The sequence below is a fragment of the Symphalangus syndactylus genome, chromosome 4 (genome assembly GCF_028878055.3).
Source record: "Symphalangus syndactylus isolate Jambi chromosome 4, NHGRI_mSymSyn1-v2.1_pri, whole genome shotgun sequence".
In the NCBI taxonomy this organism is placed as follows: Eukaryota; Metazoa; Chordata; class Mammalia; order Primates; family Hylobatidae; genus Symphalangus; species Symphalangus syndactylus.
Genome location: NC_072426.2, coordinates 100039021 through 100059762, shown reverse-complemented (window position 1 = coordinate 100059762; position 20742 = coordinate 100039021). Strand labels below are relative to the sequence as shown.

At 42.3% G+C, this 20742-nt stretch overlaps 1 protein-coding gene across 44 annotated transcripts in view; it reads right to left on the bottom strand.

Annotated features, from left to right (window-relative positions):
- USP54 (ubiquitin specific peptidase 54) overlaps positions 1 to 20742 on the bottom strand; it is a 138461-nt gene that overhangs the window by 48279 nt on the left and 69440 nt on the right. For 29 of the 44 annotated variants that reach the window (XR_008657231.2, XR_008657229.2, XR_008657232.2 and 26 more), the window contains 4 exons: positions 4454 to 4588; positions 1276 to 1389; positions 1068 to 1150; positions 165 to 230 (listed from right to left, as the gene is read on the bottom strand). Coding sequence is in view for 39 of the 44 variants with exons in the window: in XM_055275748.2 (XP_055131723.1) it covers positions 165 to 230; positions 1068 to 1150; positions 1276 to 1389; positions 4454 to 4588 (398 nt within the window). In the remaining 5 variants the exon portion in view is untranslated. The remainder of the gene's footprint in view (positions 1 to 164; positions 231 to 1067; positions 1151 to 1275; positions 1390 to 4453; positions 4589 to 20742) is intronic. The other 15 variants (XM_063637473.1, XM_063637477.1, XM_055275769.2 and 12 more) reach the window with 2 other exon arrangements.

Below are 20742 nucleotides of genomic sequence, written 5' to 3'. Positions count from 1 at the left end.
TTCAAGATGGGGAATAGAAGGGAGATGATGGTTTGTACTTAGTTACTGCTAAATCAAACATTAATGTACATTCCTAACTCACACGTTTGACTTTCTTCCTCTGCCCCCTATACCAAAGCCCCTGACCAGGCTCAGTGTCCCACAAACACAGTAAGTACCTCTACCTGTCCCCAGATCCAAAGCTCATAGAATCCCCACTCCTCCTCCCACTTTGCTGGCCAGTACTGAGCCTAAGAAAAGGGGAGGGATGGGAGAGGAAAGAAGGAGAACAAAAGTTATTTTTAAATTACTGTTCTGCGTTCCTACAATATAGCACAGACTCAGCAATACGGATATAAAACTATTTGTGTTTTTGTTGGTGGTGGTGGTGGTTTTTTTGAGACAGGGTCTCGCTCTGTTACCCGGATGGAGTGCAGGGGCTCAATCTCAGCTCACAGAAACCTCCGCCTCCTGGGTTCAAGAAATTCTCATGCCTCAGCCTTCAGAATAGCTGGGATTACAGGCACGTGCAACCACGCCTGGCTAATTTTTGACATTTTTAGTAGAGACAGGGTTTTGTCATGTTGGCCTGGCTGGTCTCAAACTCTTGGCCTCAAGTGATCCACCCACCTGGGCCTCCCAAAGTGCTAGGATTATAGGCATGAGCCACCATGCCTAGCCAAGATATAAAACTATTTGAATGTTTCCAATTAAAGTCCAATAGGCCAGGCACCGTGGCTCACGCCTGTAATCCCAGCACTTTGGGAGGCCAAGGCAGGTAGATCATTTGAGGTCAGGAGTTCAAGACCAGCCTGACCAACATGATAAAACACCGTCCTACTAAAAATACAAAAAAATTAGCGGGGCATGTACTATTTGTAGAAGTAGCTGGAAGTCTCAGCTACTTGGGAGGTGGAAGCAGGAGAATCGCTTGAACCTGGGAGGTGGAGGTTGTAGTAAGCCGAGATTGTGCCACTGCACTCCAGCCTGGGTGACATAGCGAGACTCCGTCTCAAAAAAAAAAAAAAAAAAGTCCAATCAACTAGAGGAATGCCTAAAGGCATAACAGAAAATCTTGTAAGACTCACCAAAGGGAAGTGGTGGAGATATAATGTACCATCTGGATGAAAGGCAGCGGATCAGAAGTGGCACCACAGCTAGTACATACACACTGGGCCAAAGAGAAAAAGGCAAAACCAAGCAACCATAATCAGGAACTGTTTTGGCACCCATTTAACATCCCAGGATAAACTGTTCTTGAAGAAATGTCTAAAAAAAGATGGAGCTAGAGTTCACCTGCTCAAACAATGTCATTGCAAATTTCTGATGGGAAATGCAGTGTTGAGCAGTACATATATCCTCTTTGGTTTCATCAGCAATGTGGAAGTGAATTCTCATCAGGAGGTTTTCCTGACAGGGAAAGAACAAAAGCAGTACACCAACAATATTTAACAGACAAATACATAAATTGGTAAGCAGCTTACCCACAGAAACAGCAACTCTTCTGGAAGGTAGGAATATTTTGATTTTTTTAACTTTTTAGTTTAAAATAATTATAAATTCATAGCAAGTTTCAAAAATGTACAGGAGATCCCCTGTACCCTTCACCCAGCTTCCTCCAACAGTAACATCTGTGTTTTTTTTGTTGTTGTTTGTTTGTTTTTTGAGATGGAGTCTCGCTCTGTCACCCAGGCTGGAGTGCAGTGGCTCAATCTTGGCTCACTGCAAGCTCCGCCTCCCGGATTCACGCCATTCTCCTGCCTCAGCCTCCCGAGTAGCTGGGACTACAGGCGTCCACCACCACGCCCAGCTAATATTTTGTATTTTTAGTAGAGACGAGGTTTCACCATGTTAGCCAGGATGGTCTCGATCTGCTGACCTCGTGATCCGCCCGCCCCGGCCTCCCAAAATGCTGGGATTACAGGAGTGAGCCACCACACCCAGCACATCTTTGATAACTGTATCAGGAGATGGACATTGATAGAATCCAGACTTTATTCAGATTTCACCAGTTTTACATGCATTCATTTGTGTGTGTGTATGTATAGCTCTATGCCATTTTATCAAGATATAGACCAGTTCCATCACAAGGCTCCCTCATGCTAACCATTTAGAGCCTTACCCGTCCAATCCTAACCCTAACCTGTGGTAATCACTAATGTCTTCTCTCATCTCCATCATTTTATTTCAAGAATGTTATATAAATGGGATCACATACCACATAACCTTTTTTTTTTTTTTTTTTTTTGAGACACACTCTGGCTCTATTGCCCAGGCAGGAGTGCAGTGGAGCGATCTCGGCTCACTGCAACCTCTACCTCCCGGGTTCAAGAGATTCTCCTGTCTCAGCCTCCCAAGTAGCTGGGATTACAGGTATGTGCCACCATGCCTGGCTAAGTTTTGTATTTTTAGTAGAGACGGCGTTTCACCATGTTGACCAGGCTGCTCTCGAACTCCTGACCTCAAGTGATCCGCCTGCCTTGGCTTCCCAAAGTGCTGGGATTACAGGAGTGAGCCCGGCCAGCATACAACCTTTTGATATTGCATTTTTCACTCTCCCTTGAGATCTGTCCAAGTTGTGTAAATCAATAGTTTCTTTTTATTTTTTTTTTTATTTATGTATTTATTTTTTTTTTTTTGAGACGGAGTCTTGCTCTGTCGCCCAGGCTGGAGTGCAGTGGCACTATCTCGGCTCACTGCAAGCTCTGCCTCCCGGGTTCACGCCATTCTCCTGCCTCAGCCTCCCAAGTAGCTGGGACTACAGGCGCCCACCACCACGCCCGGCTAATTTTTTGTATTTTTAGTAGAGACGGGGTTTCACTGTGTTAGCCAGGATGGTCTCGATCTCCTGACCTCGTGATCCGCCCGCCTCGGCCTCCCAAAGTGCTGGGATTACAGGCGTGAGCCATTGCGCCCGGCTGTTTCTTTTTATTTTTATAAAAATACTTAATGCTCTATATTGCTGCATAGTTCTTCATGGTACAGAAGTACCATCATTTGTTTAACCATCTACTCACTGAAGGACATTTGGGTTGTTTCCAGTTTTTTACTATTATGAATAACACTTCTATGAACATTCATAAACAGGTTTTGTTTTTTTTTTTTTGTTTTTTTTTTTTTTGAGACGGAGTCTCCCTCTGTCGCCCAGGCTGGAGTGCAGTGGCGCCATCTCGGCTCACTGCAAGCTCCGCCTCCCGGGTTCACACCATTCTCCTGCCTCAGCCTCTCCGAGTAGCTGGGACTACAGGCGTCCGCCACCACGCCCGGCTAATATTTTGTATTTTTAGTAGAGACGGGGTTTCACCGTGGTCTCGATCTCCTGACCTCGTGATCCGCCCGCCTCGGCCTCCCAAAGTGCTGGGATTACAAGCGTGAGCCACCGCGCCCGGCCAGGTTTTGTTTTAATATAAGTTTTTGTTTCTGTGGGATACATGTCCAGGAATGTAATTGCTAGATCATATGGTAGTTTACATGTCTAGCTTTTTAAGAAACTGCCAAACTGTTTTCCAGAGTAGCTATACCATTTTACATTCCCACCAGCAATATATCAGTGATCCAGTTCCTCAGGAGCACCTCTGATTTGGGGCCACATTTTACCCTGTGATGAGATACGTATCACTCTCAAATTTTCTTTTCTTTACTTTTTTTTTTTTTTTTTGAGACAGAGTCTCGCTGTGTCACCCAGGCTGGAGTGCAGTGGTGCTATCTAGGCTCACTACAACCTCCTCCTCCTCCCAGGTTCAAGCGATTCTCTTGCCTCAGCCTCCCAAGTAGCTGGGACTATAGGCGCCCGCCACCATGCCTGGCTAATTTTTGTATTTTTAGTAGAGATGGGGTTTCACTATGTTGGCCAGGCTAGTCTTAAACTCCTGACCTTGTGATCCGCCTGCCTTGGCCTCCCAAAGTGCTGAGATTAAAGGCGTGAGCCACCACGCCCGGCCTCAAATTTTCTAAATGGATGTACAGAGAGTCTTTCGAAGGTTGATGGATAGAACACAGAGTTCAGAAGAGCGAGGGGCACTAGGGCAATGTAGCTGTATAGCACATCACACTTATGCTAGGGACTCAGTTATTCCCTGATTAATTATCTTTAGAAATGGAGGAGCAGCATCTGTATTAGCATCACTTAGGAAGCTGTTAGATACAGATATTCCGGGACCCCTCCGCCAGGCCTACTCTATCAGAAGCTCTGGGGGTACAGCCCAGCAATTTGTATTTTAATGAGCCTTGGATCCTCTGAAGGTGAGAGCTGATGTTTTATGCAATGACAAGCACAAAACCACCAGCCTAAAGGAAAAATAACAACACACTGCTATAACAGAGACATTTTAGGTCCCTGAAAAATCAGAGAAAACTCCTAGTTCTAACTGTAGAGATAAGAGCACAGTAAATTCCACCATAAAGTAGCCAGTCCCTGATGGAGACCATCGGCAGTCCCTCCCCATATCAAAGAGGGCCAGAGGCCAGCACTTACAAAGCACTCTGCAGCATCATCCATAATTCCCAGCTGGAAACGTTGTTCATCCTGGAAAGTCTTTGCCAGAGCACTGCGGAGAGTGTCAGATGGAAGCACTTTTTCACTACTACACTGAAACTGGTTAAAGATTCCCTATAGGGAAGAGGTTAGACAAGAGAAAAAGTACAATGCTGTTATTAAACTTCTATACATCCTAGTCTGTCATGCTAGCATCTCCATGATGATAGCTATGAAACCAAACATGCTTCCCATGGGTTGACATGTTTGCAGTTAGTAATTAAAAATAAAATCAAGAGTCAGCATGAAGGGCATGATCTGTGCTAATAAAGATCCTCACTCCTTCATCTGAGTGTGATGCCAAGGACACATTAGGAGAAACCACTGTCATGAATTAATGTAATGCAGTTACCTCATTTCCTCTTCCTCTAATATAGACAGAAGTAAATGGGTTAGGTAAAAAAAGAAAAATCACATGTAAATGTTATCGACAAATTATTTTCTGGGGGTTCATCCTATGAATCTTGACCCCCTTTCTTTTCAAATTTTCAGCTAATATAAAATTACCAAAAAGTACAAAGACTAATATAACAAAAATCTGTGAGTCTAATACCCAGAAATAAACATTCTATCATGTTTACTTTCATCTACAGATAATGCTAAAGTCTTGTTTAAGACTGCCCACTCTCTATCAGCCACTTATATCATAAATTTGTTCTATAATCTTCTGTTTTTAATAGTTTTACATATATATCCCTAAATAATACATAGGATACTTTTGTGTATATTTGTGGGTTTTTTGTTTGGTTGGTTTTTTGTGTGTGTTTTTGTTGTTGTTTTTTTGAACAGGATCTTGCTTTGTCACCCAGGCTGGAGTGCAGTGGCATGAACGTGGCTCACTGCAGCCTCAACCTCCTGCCTCAGCATCCTGAGTAAATGGGACTACAGGCATGCACCACCACACACCGCTAACTTTTTAATTGTTTTGTAAGAGATGGGATCTCACCATGTTGTCCAGGCTGGTCTCAAACTCCTGGGCTCATGCAATCCTCTCACCTTGGCCTCTAAAAGTGCTGGGATTACAGACATGAATCACTGTGCCTAGCCCTATTAGTATTTTTTATGTAAAAAGTATCACATTGAATTTTACTTGTTGTTTTTTGTTTTTTATTTAGCATTGTTTTTGAGATCTATCCATGATGATATAGATATAGACCTGGTACACCTTTTCTCTGCTGTATAGCATTTTTATCGGGTCACTAACCCACATCTATTTATCCATTTCTTTACTGACAGACATTTTGGCTGTCTCCAATTTTTTGCTATTATAAAGACACAATGCCAACTTATACTTCTACCAGTATATAGTAAAAATTTCCCCATATTCTTGTCAAAAATTAATACCGTGAGACCATTTAGTTTTAATTTACTCTTTAATTTCGTCTTTCTGGGTCCTTTGTATTACTTGTGGCAAATATATTCTCCCAATCTACTGACCTTGGTGTATTTGAATGCGCATCACTTTTTAATTTTGGTGTAATTAAATGTATCTTTTCCATCTTTACCTACATCTGAACCCTGATGAATATCATGTCCAAAGAGTGGAATCAGCCAGGTGCAGTGGCCCATGCCTATAATGCCAATACTTGTAATCACTTGAGCTCAGGAGATCAAGACCAGCCTGGGCAACATGGTGAAACCCCGTCTCTACTAAAAATACAAAAATTAGCCCAGCATGGTGGTGCATGCCTGTAGTCCTGCTACTCGGGAGGCTGAGGCAAGAGAATCACTTGAACTCGGGAGGCCGAGGCTGCAGTGAGCTGAGATCACACCACTGCACTCCAGCCCAAACTACTTTAAAGTTCATATGGACCAAAAAAGAGCCTGCATTGCCAAGACAATACTAAGCAAAAAGAACAAAGCTGGAGGCATCATGCTATCTGACTTCAAACTATACTACAAGGCTACAGTAACCAAAACAGCATGGTACTGGTACCAAAACAGAGATATAGACCAATGGAACAGAACAGAGGCCTCAGAAATAATGCCACACATCTACAATCATCTGATCTTGGACAAACCTGACAAAATCAAGAAATGGGAAAGGATTTCCTATTTAATAAATGGTGCTGGGAAAACTGGCTAGCCATATGTAGAAAGCTGAAACTGGATCCCTTCCTTACACCTTATACAAAAATTAATTCAAGATGGATTAAAGACTTAAATGTCAGACCTAAAACCATAAAAACCCTAGAAGAAAACCTAGGCAATACCATTCAGGACATAGGCATGGGCAAGGACTTCATGACTAAAACACCAAAAGCAATGGCAACAAAAGTAAAAATACACAAATGGGATCTAATTAAACTAAAGAGCTTCTGCACAGCAAAAGAAACTACCATCAGAGTGAACAGGCAACCTACAGAATGGGAGAACATTTTTGCAATCTACTCATGTGACAAAGGGTTAATATCCAGAATCTACAAAGAACTTAAACAAATTTACAAGAAAAAAACAAATAACCCCATCAAAAAGTGGGCAAAAGATATGAACAGACACTTCTCTGTGTCTCTAAGAAGACATCTATGCAGCCAACAGACACATCAAAAAATGCTCATCATCACTGGTCATCAGAGAAATGCAAATCAAAACCACAATGAGATACCATCTCATGCCAGTTAGAATGGCGATCATTAAAAAGTCAGTAAACAACAGATGCTGGAGAGGATGTGGAGAAATAGGAACGCTTTTACACTGTTGGTGGGAGTGTAAATTAGTTCAACACCGTGGAAGACAGTGTGGCGATTCCTCAAGGATCTAGAACTAGAAATACCATTTGACCCAGCAATCCCATTACTGGGTATATACCCAAAGGATTATAAGTCATGCTACTATAAAGACACATGCACACGTATGTTTATTGCAGCACTATTCACAATAGCAAAGACTTGGAACCAACCCAAATGTCCATCAGTGATAGACTGGATTAAGAAAATGTGGCACATATACACCATGGAATACTACGCAGCCATAAAAAAATCAGTTCATGTCCTATGCAGGGACATGGATGAAGCTGGAAACCATCATTCTCAGCGAACTATCACAAGGACAGAAAACCAAACACCGTATGTTCTTACTCATAGGTGGGAATTGAACAATGAGAACACCTGGACACAGGGCGGGGAACATCATACACCGGGGCCTGTCGGGAGGTGGGGGGCTGAGGGAGGGATAGCATTAGGAGAAATATCTAATATAAATGACGAGTTGGTGGGTGCAGCAAACCAACATGGCACATGTATACCTATGTAACAAACCTGCACGTTGTGCACATGTACCCTAGAACTTAAAGTATAATTTTATAAAAAAAAGTAATTTCTTCATATTAAAATATCCAAGTTTTATTTTTCAGGCATATTACTAACAAGACCAGAAATAAGACCATTTTATAAACCTACCTATGTGATCTAAGAATAGTAGGCCCCACCAACCTTGAGTGGTCAATTCTTGGTTTTCCTCTTACTTGACCTATCAGCAGCATTTAACTCAGCTAATCTTTAAAATACTTCCTTCCCTTGGTTCCAGGGCACCCCTCCAGGTTTTCTTCCTACCTCAATGGTCAATGATCACTCCTTATCAGTCTCCTTTGCTGGTTCCTTTTCAATTCCAAAACTCAGGCCTTGGATCTCTTGACTTCCCTAAAGTCACTCACATTCTTAGTGGTCTCATCTAACATGGTTTTACATACACATACATTGACAATTCCCAAAATTACACTAACAGCCCAAATCTCCCTCCTGAATTCCAAATTTATAGTTGGCAAAAACTACAACTGCTTTTGTGCCAACCTAACGTATCTAACTATATATTGGACATCTACATTTGAATATCAATGGGCATTTCAAATTTAACATTCCCCAAACTAAATGTTTTTTTTTTTTTTTTTTTTTTTTTTGAGACGGAGTCTCGCTCTGTCGCCCAGGCTGGAGTGCAGTGGCGCAGTCTCGGCTCACTGCAAGCTCCGCCTCCCGGGTTCACGCCATTCTCCTGCCTCAGCCTCTCCGAGTAGCTGGGACTACAGGCACCCGCCACCACGCCCGGCTAATTTTTTGTATTTTTTAGTAGAGGCGGGGTTTCACCGTGGTCTCGATCTCCTGACCTCGTGATCCGCCCGCCTCGGCCTCCCAAAGTGCTGGGATTACAAGCGTGAGCCACTGCCCCCAGCCCAAACTAAATGTCTTATGTTTCCTCCCAACATCCACATTTTGCCTTCTTGCCCCATCTCAGTAAACAACACCACCATCCTTGCAGTTGTTTAGGTCAAAAATCTTGGAAACCACCTGTGACCCTTCCCTTGCTTTCACAACTCCCATCCAATCTACGGGCAAATCTCCTATTTCCACTCTCAAATATATCTAGACCCTATTCCACTCTCAAATATATCTAGACCCTACACTGCTCACCACCTCATCTGCTATCAGCCTAATCCAAGTCATCTCATCTCTTCACTGGATAATTGCAATAGTTTCCTGACTGATCCCCTTGTCTCCCTGCAGAAACACACAGCAGACATATACAGCAATCATATGATTTTTTAAAAATATAAATCAGATCGTATCATTCTTCTGCTCAAAACTCTCTAAAGGCTTCCCATAGCATACACAGTAAAAGCCAAAGTGCTAAGTCCTTACGTAATCTGGCCTATGATTCCACTTCTCTTTGTTTTGTTTTGTTTTTGAGATGGAGTCTCACTCTGTCACTCATGCTAGGAGTGCAGTGGTGTGGTCTTGGCTCACTGTAACCTCCACCTCCCAGGTTCAAGCAATTCTCCTGCCTCAGCCTCCCGAGTAGCTGGGACTACAGGTATGTGCCACTACACCCGGCTAAGTTTTGCATTTTTAGTAGAGACCGGGTTTTGCTATGTTGGCCAGGTTGGTCTTGAATCCCTGATCTCAGATGATCCACCCAACTCAGCCTCCCAAAGTGCTGGGATAGCAGGAATGGGCCACCACACCCAGCCATACTATTCTACTTCTGGTTCACCCTACACCAGCTGGCCCCTCACTATGCCCCAAACCTACCACGTATATCTCTGCACTTGAGTTCTATGCCTGGATCATTCTTCCTCTAGATATGTATGGCTCAATCACTCATTTCCTGTGGATTTTTTATCCAAATACTACCTTCTCTATAATAGAGTACTTCCTGATCACCCTCTTTAAAATTGTAAGCTCCACCCTCCCTTCCCCAAACTCCCCACTCTTACATATTTTATTTTTCTCTATAGCAATTATTACTATCTGTCATACTATATATTTTACTTGTTGTCTGATTCCAATATTGAGAATATAAGGACATAAATCTTTATCCTTTTATTCTGTGTATATTCCCAGCAACTAGGACAGTACTGGCATACAAAGTGTAACCGATAACTATTTTTAAATGAATCAATTAATCATTATGTGATGTGGGTGGATCTAAGGGGGAGATATTATTAAAATCTCTATTTTTTTAAAACAAGTAAGGAATCACCTTAAAAAGCAGAAAAACTTCTTAAGGTAATATAACTGGTTAGGACAAAATAGGACTAAATTTAGTTCTGCTAATTTCAGGTCAAAATTGTTTTTCCAGCTGGGCATGGTGGCTCACGCCTGTAATCCCAGCACTTTGGGAGGCCGAGGTGGGCGGATCACGAGGTCAGGAGATCGAAACCATCCTGGCTAACAAGGTGAAACCCCGTCTCTACTAAAAATACAAAAATTAGCCAGTCGTGGTGGCGGGCGCCTATAGTCCCAGCTACTGCGGAGGCTGAGGCAGGAGAATGACGTGAACCCAGGAGGCAGGGCTTGCAGTGAGCCGAGACTGCACCACTGCACTCCAGCCTGGGCAACAGAGCAAGACTCTGTCTTAAAAAAAAAAAAAATTGTTTTTCCCATTCTGCCCTCTCACTAGCACCCTTCCTCCTCATACACACTGAATATCTACTCCTGCAGCAGCTCAAGAACAGATTACTGTGTAATCTGCTATTATGTTCCTACAAATGTCTCCATATGATGTGGGGGAGGCAGTGCCAGCAATATATATTTAGTATTATTTAATAAGCTGTGAGGGAAATGCTATAATTACTCCACATTATTTTGGCTTAACTTAGAAATTTATACACAAGTCCATTACAAGGTCAAGGAAAGGCACGGCAGGGCCTTCCATAATTTGTTACTGGAAGGGGAATAATGTCTATCAGTAACCTCTTAAAGTAGACCAAAAGGAATGATCTAGGTCCACAGTTAAACAATCGGATATGTGTCCAGTGACCTATGGGATTTTGAACCTTTGGAGAAATAAGGAGAAACAAAGGAAAAGGAAGGGGGAAAAAGCAGTGACTGCTTTTACAAATTGCATAGTGGCCTGACGACATGATGATTTGTTGAAAGAAGGTCAACCCAGCTTGGCAAAATTTAGTGACCACTATTACATCCCAGCCTGTTGCTCTTCTCAATTGTTACTGGTAAGAAATTACTGCTGACATAGGCTCTATTACAGAACAAAGGATGGATGAGGTTTGGTCCTTTGTTCAAAATCCAAAATTGGTTCCAAAACAAACCAGTAGGAAATTATTTCCAGGATAGTTCTATACAAATCTGAAATTTATAAACTCTGGCTTTAGTCTTCTTCAACTGGATTTCCTCAAGAATTAAGCCCCAATACTCTAGGGCCTCAACTGTTCCAAATGAAATAGCAACTCTCCTATGCATAGCACTAGCTATATGCCATCTTGGAGAGAATTAAGAAAATAGGCTGGGCGCAGTGGCTCACGCTTGTAATCCCAGCACTTTGGGAGGCCGAGGTGGGCGGATCACGAGGTCAGGAGATTGAGACCACGGTGAAACCCCGTCTCTACTAAAAATACAAAAAAATTAGCCAGGCGTGGTGGCGGATGCCTGTAGTCCCAGCTACTCGGAGAGGCTGAGGCAGGAGAATGGCGTGAACCCAGGAGGCGGAGCTTGCAGTGAGCCGAGATCGTGCCACTGCACTCCAGCCTGGGCAACAGAGCGAGACTCCGTCTCAAAAAAAAAAAAAAAGAAAAGAAAATAGTCACTCTAATCACTTTCTGTGTTCTGTGGTTCAGATGACCCTGTTTGAGAAAGACAGGGCTCTACTCAGAGATGGTATGGTGTAATGGTTAAGAGACTGGATTCTGGAGCTAAAATGGGTTCAAAATCCCAACCCTGATACTTCAGCTATATGATCTTGGGTAAGTTATTTAACTTCTTTAGGCCTCAGTTTCTCTTTTAAAGAAGAGTTTAATAATAGCATTTACACCAACCTGACCAATATGGTGAAATCCCGTCTCTACTAAAAATACAAAAATTAGCCGGGCGTTGTGGTGAGCACCTGTAATCCCAGCTACTCGGGAGGCCGAGACAGGAGAATTGCCTGAACCTAGGAGGCAGAGGTTGCAGTGAGCCAAGATCGTGCCACTGCACTCCAGCCTGGGCAATAGAGTGAGGCTCCGTCTCAAAAAAAAAAAAAAGTATTTACTGCCCAGGGTTATTTGAGGATTAAATGAGTACACACACCACACGTATGTATAAGATATACATCAGCCAGGCATGGTGGCCCATGCCTGTGATCCCAGTACTTTGGGAGGCTGAGTCAGGAGGATTACCTAAGGTCAGGAATTCGAGACCAGCTTGGCCAACACTGTGAAACGCCATCTCTACTAAAAATACAAAAATTAGCCAGGTGTGGTAGCAATCACCTGTAATCCCAGCTACTCAGGAGGCTGAAGCAGGAGAATTGCTTGAACCCTGGAGGTGGAGGCTGCAGTAAGCTGAGATCACATCACTGTACTCCAGCCTGGGCAACAGAGCGAGACTCCATCTCAGGAAAAAAACAAAGATATAAATGTACATATCCTAGACTAATCTCTGTCAGTGTGATAAGTGCTAAATGTTAGGTATTATTACTATTATTCTATTTGGGAGTCATTTCATGTTGCTAAAGAGCCTGTCTGTCACTGTCCTATGATGAAAGAAGGGATCTGAGTCAGGTGCTTCTACCTTGAGCTACTTCCTCAGTCTCTGAGATCTGAGTAGGAAGAACTACACTTTTTTCTATTCTCCATTCTGTTTCTCCCATTCCAAGGAGGCATATTTCCCATGACCTAGATAACAAGGGTTTCAGTAGAGAAAGGGAAAGATCTTAAGGTCAGAGCTCTGACTGTACCCAGAGTGGGTCTGTAACAATAGATCTGGCTCCTCAGTTCAGTGGTATCAACGTCTCCACGATACAATCTTTTCTCACCTCTTAATTACAGGCAGCCTTCCTCATACACACTGAGAATCTGAATGCATTCAGAATGGCCTCTGACTACATCTTCTTTATTCTCTTATTTTAATTATTATTGTCAGTCTTGCTCTGCTATTGTTAGGAAGAAGCAAGTGTATTAGGGGTAAAGCTGACTGAGCCTGCCCAGCATGCATCTGTGGAGCTCTGGAAGAAGCTGTAGCACAAAGCCCCTCTGTTAGAGCAGCACACTAACCTCTGTGTGTCCCTCTCACATGAGCACAGGGACTGGAATGGGCCTCCTCCCGTTCTCTTTTTCACCCTCCTCCCACCTTTCCCAGAGGGAGATCCTGTTCACACCAAAGAAAGCCAAGAACATTTAGTTCAGCAGTAAGAACAGGTGGCAGCACCAATAAGGAACAAAAACTGGTATTCTTCCAATTGCTGAGTTCTATGACAGGCAGAGAGAAACGGCAGGAAGAACCAAAACCCAAGAATCACTTTTCCTGTGGGGTCCCTGATAGTTTCATTTCAACAAGTAGAGAAAATCCACCTTGGAGTTTTTCTCTGCTCTTCTTCACAGGGTGAAACCAAAGAGGTTTTCCTTTTCATTCTCAGGAAAAGGCAAATCACTTTTTGTCTGTTAAATAGTTTCTTGGATGCAGTACAAAAGCAGCAAGACTTTAATGACTAAAAGCAGGTGCTTCCCCACCCATCTCTCTTGATTAAGCAGCAAACAATTCTATCCACATGAGCACATAATTATTTGGATTAGTAAAAACCATGTAAATAAGATAGAAGTGCCATAAAAACAGAAAATCTTTGTGCTTCGGCATCTACAAAGGCAGCTGTTGCTTAACTATTTTTTCCCCTAAAACAGACTCTTTGCCTTTAAGTGGGGAACAGCTGTTTTTTTTTCTCTCTCAGGATTTCCCAGTCTTATATCTAAAAGAAGTCATGAGTAGAGAACGTGAGGATTAAGGAGAAAGGTTGTCACTAATTTTGGTGCTTTTTGAGCTCAAGGTCTTTGGAAAGTGCTCCAGTGGGCAGCCCACTTCATCCCTGCAATACCTTCTGCAAAGGTGTGACAAACTTTACACCCTGCCATTAACTCAATTCTTGGGGTTTCTCTTCTCGATCTGGACTCCCCAATTTTGGCTCTCATAATCACTGCTTTCGCTACATCTCCTGGGAATCATAGAACTTAACTGGCTAGTCTGGCTTCTTTGTAAACACTACCCTCTGTAAGTAAGTTAAAGGAGCTAGTCCTTGAGGATCACTGACTACTGGAAAAGAGACGTTCACTCGGTTTTGTGTATTCAGAAGAATGTTGAAAGTTGTCTTTTAATAGGGGAAAAACATTTTACCCTTTTGGCACTCAAAAATAATAACATAGGATTTTAACATTTTATTGTAGAAAATTTCAAACATACAAGAGTAGATAGAAGAGCTAAATCAACACCCTTTATCATTCAACTTCAACAATTATCAACCTGTGGCCAATCTTATTTCATCTATACCACCCACCCACTTAACTTACTCTCAGATCATTTTGAAACAAGTGCCAAACATTTTTCATTTGTAAATATTTCAAAATATGTCTCTAAAAAATGAAAACTTTCTCTGAAACATGACCATAAGGCTGGGCACTGTAGCTCATGCCTATAATCCCAGCACTTTGGGAGGATGGCTTAAAGCCAGGAGTTTGAGTCCAGCCTGGGCAACAAGGCAAGACCTTGTCTCTACAAAAAAAAAAAATTAACTAGGTACAGTGGCATACGCCTGTAGTTTCAGCTACACAGTTGGCTGAGGTGGGAAGATCATTTAAGCCCAAGAGTTCCAGGCTACAGTGAGCTATAATTGCACCACTGCACTTCAGCCTGGGTGACAGAGCAAGACCCTGTCTCAATAAATAAATAAATAAATAACCATAATATCATTATCACACACACTCCAAAAGTTATTAATGTCTTAATATCATCACATATGTAATTTAATACAAACTTTTGATCTAACTTTGGGGAAGGCAGAGAAGAGCTGGCTAGTTTCTCCCTTGAGATTCTCTAACCATATTATCCACCTTCTGGGCTCTCTGATTAGAAAAGCACATACCTATCCTATACCAGTCTCTTTAAATTAAAGTCAATTATCAATACCGTATCACCTCATAACTTTAAGACTTTATTTGCATTCTGTTCATAACAATATTTTGGACTTGCAATGGTGAGGTTAAAGACAATCACAAGCTACATATCACACTCATTCCTGCTACCACCTATGCAAAATAGAGGCAACTCACATATGCACAAAGACAAGAGACACAGATAAACAGGAACACCAAGACTTCAAGACAATGGACAGAGACAGAGATGGGCCAAATTCACCACAGAAAGATATTGCTTTTAGTGAGACATAATAAACTAATGTTGAGGTTTTATAAAATACAGTAGTCAATTTACCAATTTTTGCCAAGATCAAAACTGCAAGACTCTTATAATTACCAACAGTATTCAAATCAAATTTTGAGAATACATAACCACTTACCCCACAGGAAAAACTGAAAGGGGAGACCCTTCTGGATATGCACAAGGTTTTGAGATTGTCTAAACTGTAGGATCTGCCATAAATTCTGGCAACGAAAGAATCATGATGATTCACTATATGTTTCCTTGCAGTCATACCCTTCTATTTGAATATCATATACAATTCTGAACTCCAAATTTAAAAAAAAAGATGAAGGATTCATTTTATACTATTCAAGTTTTGCCAATGGATAAATTAGTTGAGAATATTTAAACCAGTCACAGCCTAATAGGAACTTAAAACTAAGGGAAGGATGATCAAAGGACCATACAAATATGCTCATATTCATACCTAGGTGATCAAAACAATGAAGATAAACTCAAGTAAATGATATTTGGATTAGACATAAGGATATACTTCCTTATGTGAGAGCTGTTTATTACCAGCTAAAATTTCTAGGGAATATACTAGAAATCTAATTTCCTGGTTTAAAGAATCAGTCCAGAATAATGAGTTTTCTCTTCTCTGATAGTGGCTGTGACTAAAGAACAATGAAGAACCTTCCATTTCTACAAGCTGCAAAAGAAAGAATGGATTAATAATGAACAATGGGTAATTTCTTTTTTTTTCTTTTCTTTTCTTTTTTTTTTTTTTTTTTTGAGACAGAGTCTCCCTCTTTCACCCAGGCAACAATCATGCAGTGGCACCATTTCGGCTCGCTGCAACCTCCACCTCCCAGGTTGATGTAATTCTCCGCCTCAGCCTCCCAAGCAGCTGGGATTACAGGCACCTGCCACCATGCCCGGCTAATTTTTGTATTTTTAGTAGAGACAGGGTTTCACCATCTTGGCCAGGCTAGTCTTGAACTCCTGACCTCGCGATCCACCTGTCTCGGCCTCCCAAAGTGCTGGGATTACAGGCATGAGCCACCGCGCCCGGGCTGAGTAATTTCTTATATCATTTTATTCTCTGTGCTTATGCTTCAGTACACAACAGAGAAACAGGCATAAGGTATAACTTGAAAAATACTAGAGATTCCTTGAATTCTCAAATTTCCCCCAATTAACAAGTGGACTACGAGTAAAACACATACCTTCCTGCCCCATCAGAACAGTCTAACTGCTCTCCACATATAGATATTACAGGATACCTTATATACAAAATTCTATTTCCTCCCCACCCACCCTCTACCAGCACCATTCCCAGACTTTTATGCCTTATACTAGCATTCTTAAAAGAAAAATCACTAATTGAGAAGATTTGTTTAATTTAATCAATCAATGCACATTCTGCTTTGCCTATAACAAAAAACACTCTGTCCTACATCCTGGCACTGCAAAGCCTCTAGTACAATCCCTGGAAGAACAAAATCTTTGTGGCACACTAAATACAGAGGACGGATTTCCTCTCCTGAACAGAGATAAATAAATAAGCCAACACCAAAGTCAAGTCATACCCTGGGGGCCAGTGGTGTAAGAGTAGATTCATTGTGAATAATAAATAAGACCACTGGGCTATAGGCATAACAGTAACTTAGGTCAGAAAAAATATTTTAGTGATATGAGATAGAATAAATTTGGGGCTTTTGAGGGGACAGGGTAATTAGCACACAAACTTCTTCAATTTTTTTTTTTTTTGAGATGGAGTCTTGCTCTGTCACCCAGGCAGAAGTACAGTGGTGCAATCTCGCTCACTGCAACCACCACCTCCCAGGTTCAAGTGATTCTCCTGCCTCAGCCTCCCAAATAGCTGGGACTATAGGTGCCAGCCACCAGACCTGGCTAATTTTTTTTTTTTTTTTTTTGAGATAGAGTCTCACTCTGTCGCCAGGCTGGAGTGCAGTGGCACGATCTCAGCTCACTGCAACTTCCACCTCCCGGGTTCAAGTGACTCTCCTGCCTCAGCCTCCCAAGTAGCTGGGACTACAGGTGTGTGCCACCACACCCGGCTAATTTTTGTATTTTTAGTCGAGACAAGGTTGAAACCTTGTTGAACCCACGTTGAAACACCAAGGTTGAAACCCGTGTTGGCCAGGCTGGTCTCAAACTCCTGACCTCAGGTGATCCACCCACCTTGGCCTCCCAAAGTGCTGGGATTACAGGCGTGAGGAAGTTTTATTCTCAAAAGGAGAATAAATGGGTTATTTATCAAATAGATGGGTTCAGTGACTAACCACATGAAGACCAGCTCAAGAAGGATTTAAAGAGCCATTATTCTTTTTTTTTTTTTTTTTTTTGAGATGGAGTCTTGCACTGTTGCCCAGGCTGGAGTGCAGGGGCTCGATCTCGGCTCACTTGCAATCTCACCTCCAGGGTTCAAGTGATTCCCCTGTCTCAGCCTCCCGAGTAGCTGGAACTACAGGCGCACACCACCACGCCCAGTTGATTTTTTTATTTTTAGTAGAGACGGGGTTTCACCCTGTTGGCCAGGATGGTCTTGATCTCTTGACCTCGTGATCCGCCCGCTTCGGCCCCACAAAGTGCTGGGATTACAGGCATGAGCCACCACGCCCGGTCTTCAATTTTTAAGTCAGAATTGACAGGCATCATGGTTCAAAGTAAGCAGAATGACACACCGACACAAAATATTTTCAGTGAAGGCATAATTAGTAACTTGCATGCAAGATTTTGAGGCTGAATTTACTGTAGGGACTTAGTATCAAGTAACACAGAAAAAACCCAGTACATTTTAGGAACCAAAAGAAATGGATCATAAATTCTATGTACAAATCAAAGCGATTATAAGTACTGGATACAATACTACACAATTGTATACAGGCATGGGATTGTATTATAGTATACATTATAGTATACAATACTATACAAATGTATAAAATTGTATACAGGCATGAACCACCGCACCTGGCCTCAGTAATATATATCCTTAAGCCGGACATGGAAAGGCAAGTCCCTCATCTAAACATCAGACTAAAGGAAAGTTAGTCTGATTCATCTAGAAACATGTTAGTGTTTCCTTTTGTCCTTAACAGTGGTTCCTAGAGTGAATAATTATGCTCCAAATAAAAGAAATCTGACTTTACAGAATTGGCAAGTCCTTATAAAGCTGACTCTTGAACAACTCAGTGGTTAGGGGAACTGACCTCATACAGTTGTAAATTTGTGTATAACTTTTGACATCCCAAAAACTTAACTACTAATAGCCTACTGTTGACCGGAAGCCTTACCAATAATATAAATACTTGATTAATATTAATACGTAGACTACTATCTGCATATGTTATGCATTTGTGACATAACTTTTTCTTAATTTTTTTGATATTTCTAGGCTACATGGTTTGTGAGTTTTTTCAAATTGTCACAAATCTCAAAAAATTTTGTAATATATCTATTGAAAAAATACATATAAACAGACCCACACAGTTCAAACCCGTGTTGTTCAAGGGTTAACTGTATTTCAAATTGAGGAAGTTTGGAGTTTCCTGCTTTGAAAAACAAAACTACAAAACAAGAATTTTACAACCAGGCATTGTTGCTCATGCCTATAATCCCAGCACTTTGGGAGGCCAAGGCAGGTGGATTACCTGAGGTTGGGAGCTCAAGACCAGCCTGGCCAACACGGTGAAACCCTGTCTCTACTAAAAATACAAAAAATTAGTAGGCTGGGCGCGGTGACTCACACCTGCCTATAATCCCAGCACCTTGGGAGGCCAAGGCAGGCAGATCACCTGAGGTCGGGAGTTCGAGACCAGCCTGATCAACATGGAGAAACCCTGTCTCTACTAAAAATACAAAACTAGCCAGGCATGGTGGCACATGCCTGTAATCCCAGCTACTAGGGAGGCTGAGGCAGGAGAATCACTTGAACCTGGGAGGTGGAGGTTGCAATGAGCCCAGATCGTGCCACTGCACTCCAGCCTGGGCAATAAGAGCAAAACTCTATCTCAAAAAAAAAAAAATTAGATGGGCATGGTGGCAGGTGCCTGTAATCCCAGCTACTCAGGAGGTGGAGACAAGAGAATCACTTGAACCTGGGAGGCGGAGGTTGCAGTGAGTCCAGATCACACCACTGCACTACAGCCTGGGTGACAGAGCCAGACTCCATCTCAAAAAAAAAAAAAAAAAAAGTATTTTACATATCAGCTTCACATTAGAGAATGCAAACAGGGCTGGGCATGGTGACTCATGCCTGTAATCCCAGCAGAGTTTGGGAGGCCAAGGAGGGCAGATCGCTTGAGGTTAGGAGTTCAAGACCAGCTTGGCCAACATCATGAAATCACATCTCTACTAAAAATACATACAAAAATTAGCCACCACCTACTGGGGAGGCAGAGGCAGGAGAATCACTTGAACCTGGGAGGCAGAGGTTGCAGTGAGCTGAGATCGTGCCACTGCACTTCAGGCTGAGTGACAAAGTGACTCCATTTCAAAAAAAAAAAAAAAAAGAGGGAATGCAAACAGATCATAAGGAGTCAGCAAAAAGGAATTCTTATTAGCCTCACCAAACATCCCTCTAATTTCTAAATAGGAAGCAGTGAAAAAATGGGATTTAAGTATATAAAATTATACCCATACTGGAAACACCACAAGATAACATGTAACTTAACCACAGAATACCAGATAAATGCTTTGCTGACAGAATCCCAGGCCTGCTTTCTTCTTTCAGCAGGTCTTTTCCATCATCACTCTAGCCTCACCCACAATATACACGTATTTCACCCTTCCCTTACCAAATGAGAAAGGCCTACTAAAAGAAAGTGAGACCAGGCCAGGCACGGTGGCTCACGCCTGTAATCCCAGCACTTTGAGAGGTCGAGGCGGGCGGATCACGAAGTCAGGAGATCAAAGACCATCCTGGCTAACATGGTGAAACCCTGTCTCTACTAAAAATACAAAAAAAAAAAAAATTTAGCCAGGCGTGGTGGCGGGTGCCTGTAGTCCCAGCTACTCAGGAGGCCAAGGCAGGAGAATGACGTGAACCCGGGAGGCGGAGCTTGCAGTGAGCCGAGATCGCGTCACTGCATTCCAGCCTGGGTGACAGTGCAAGACTCCATCTCAAAAAAAAAAAAAAAAAAAGTGAGACCAAAAGTCACAGGATGAAAACCTCTTTCCATCAAATAGGACAAGAGTGAGAAAGATCATAAAAGACAGGAAGAAAAACAGAAGGCAACTACCAAAAACTCCATAACTATTTAATAAAATCCAAGAAGGCCGGGTACGGTGGCTCACGCCTGTAATATCAGCACCTTGGAAGGCCGAGGTGGGCAGATCGCAAGGTCAGTAGTTCGAGACCAGCCTGGCCAATATGGTGAAACCCTGTCTCTACTAAAAAAATACAAAAATTAGCCAGGCGTGATGGCAGGTGCCTGTAATCCCAGCTACTCAGGAGACTGAAGCAGGATAATCGCTTGAACCCGGGAGGCAGAGGTTGCAGTGAGCCGAGATCACGCTATTGCACTCCAGCCTGAGTGACAGAGTGAGACTCCGTCTCAAAAAAAAAAAAAAAAAAAAAAAAAGAAATCC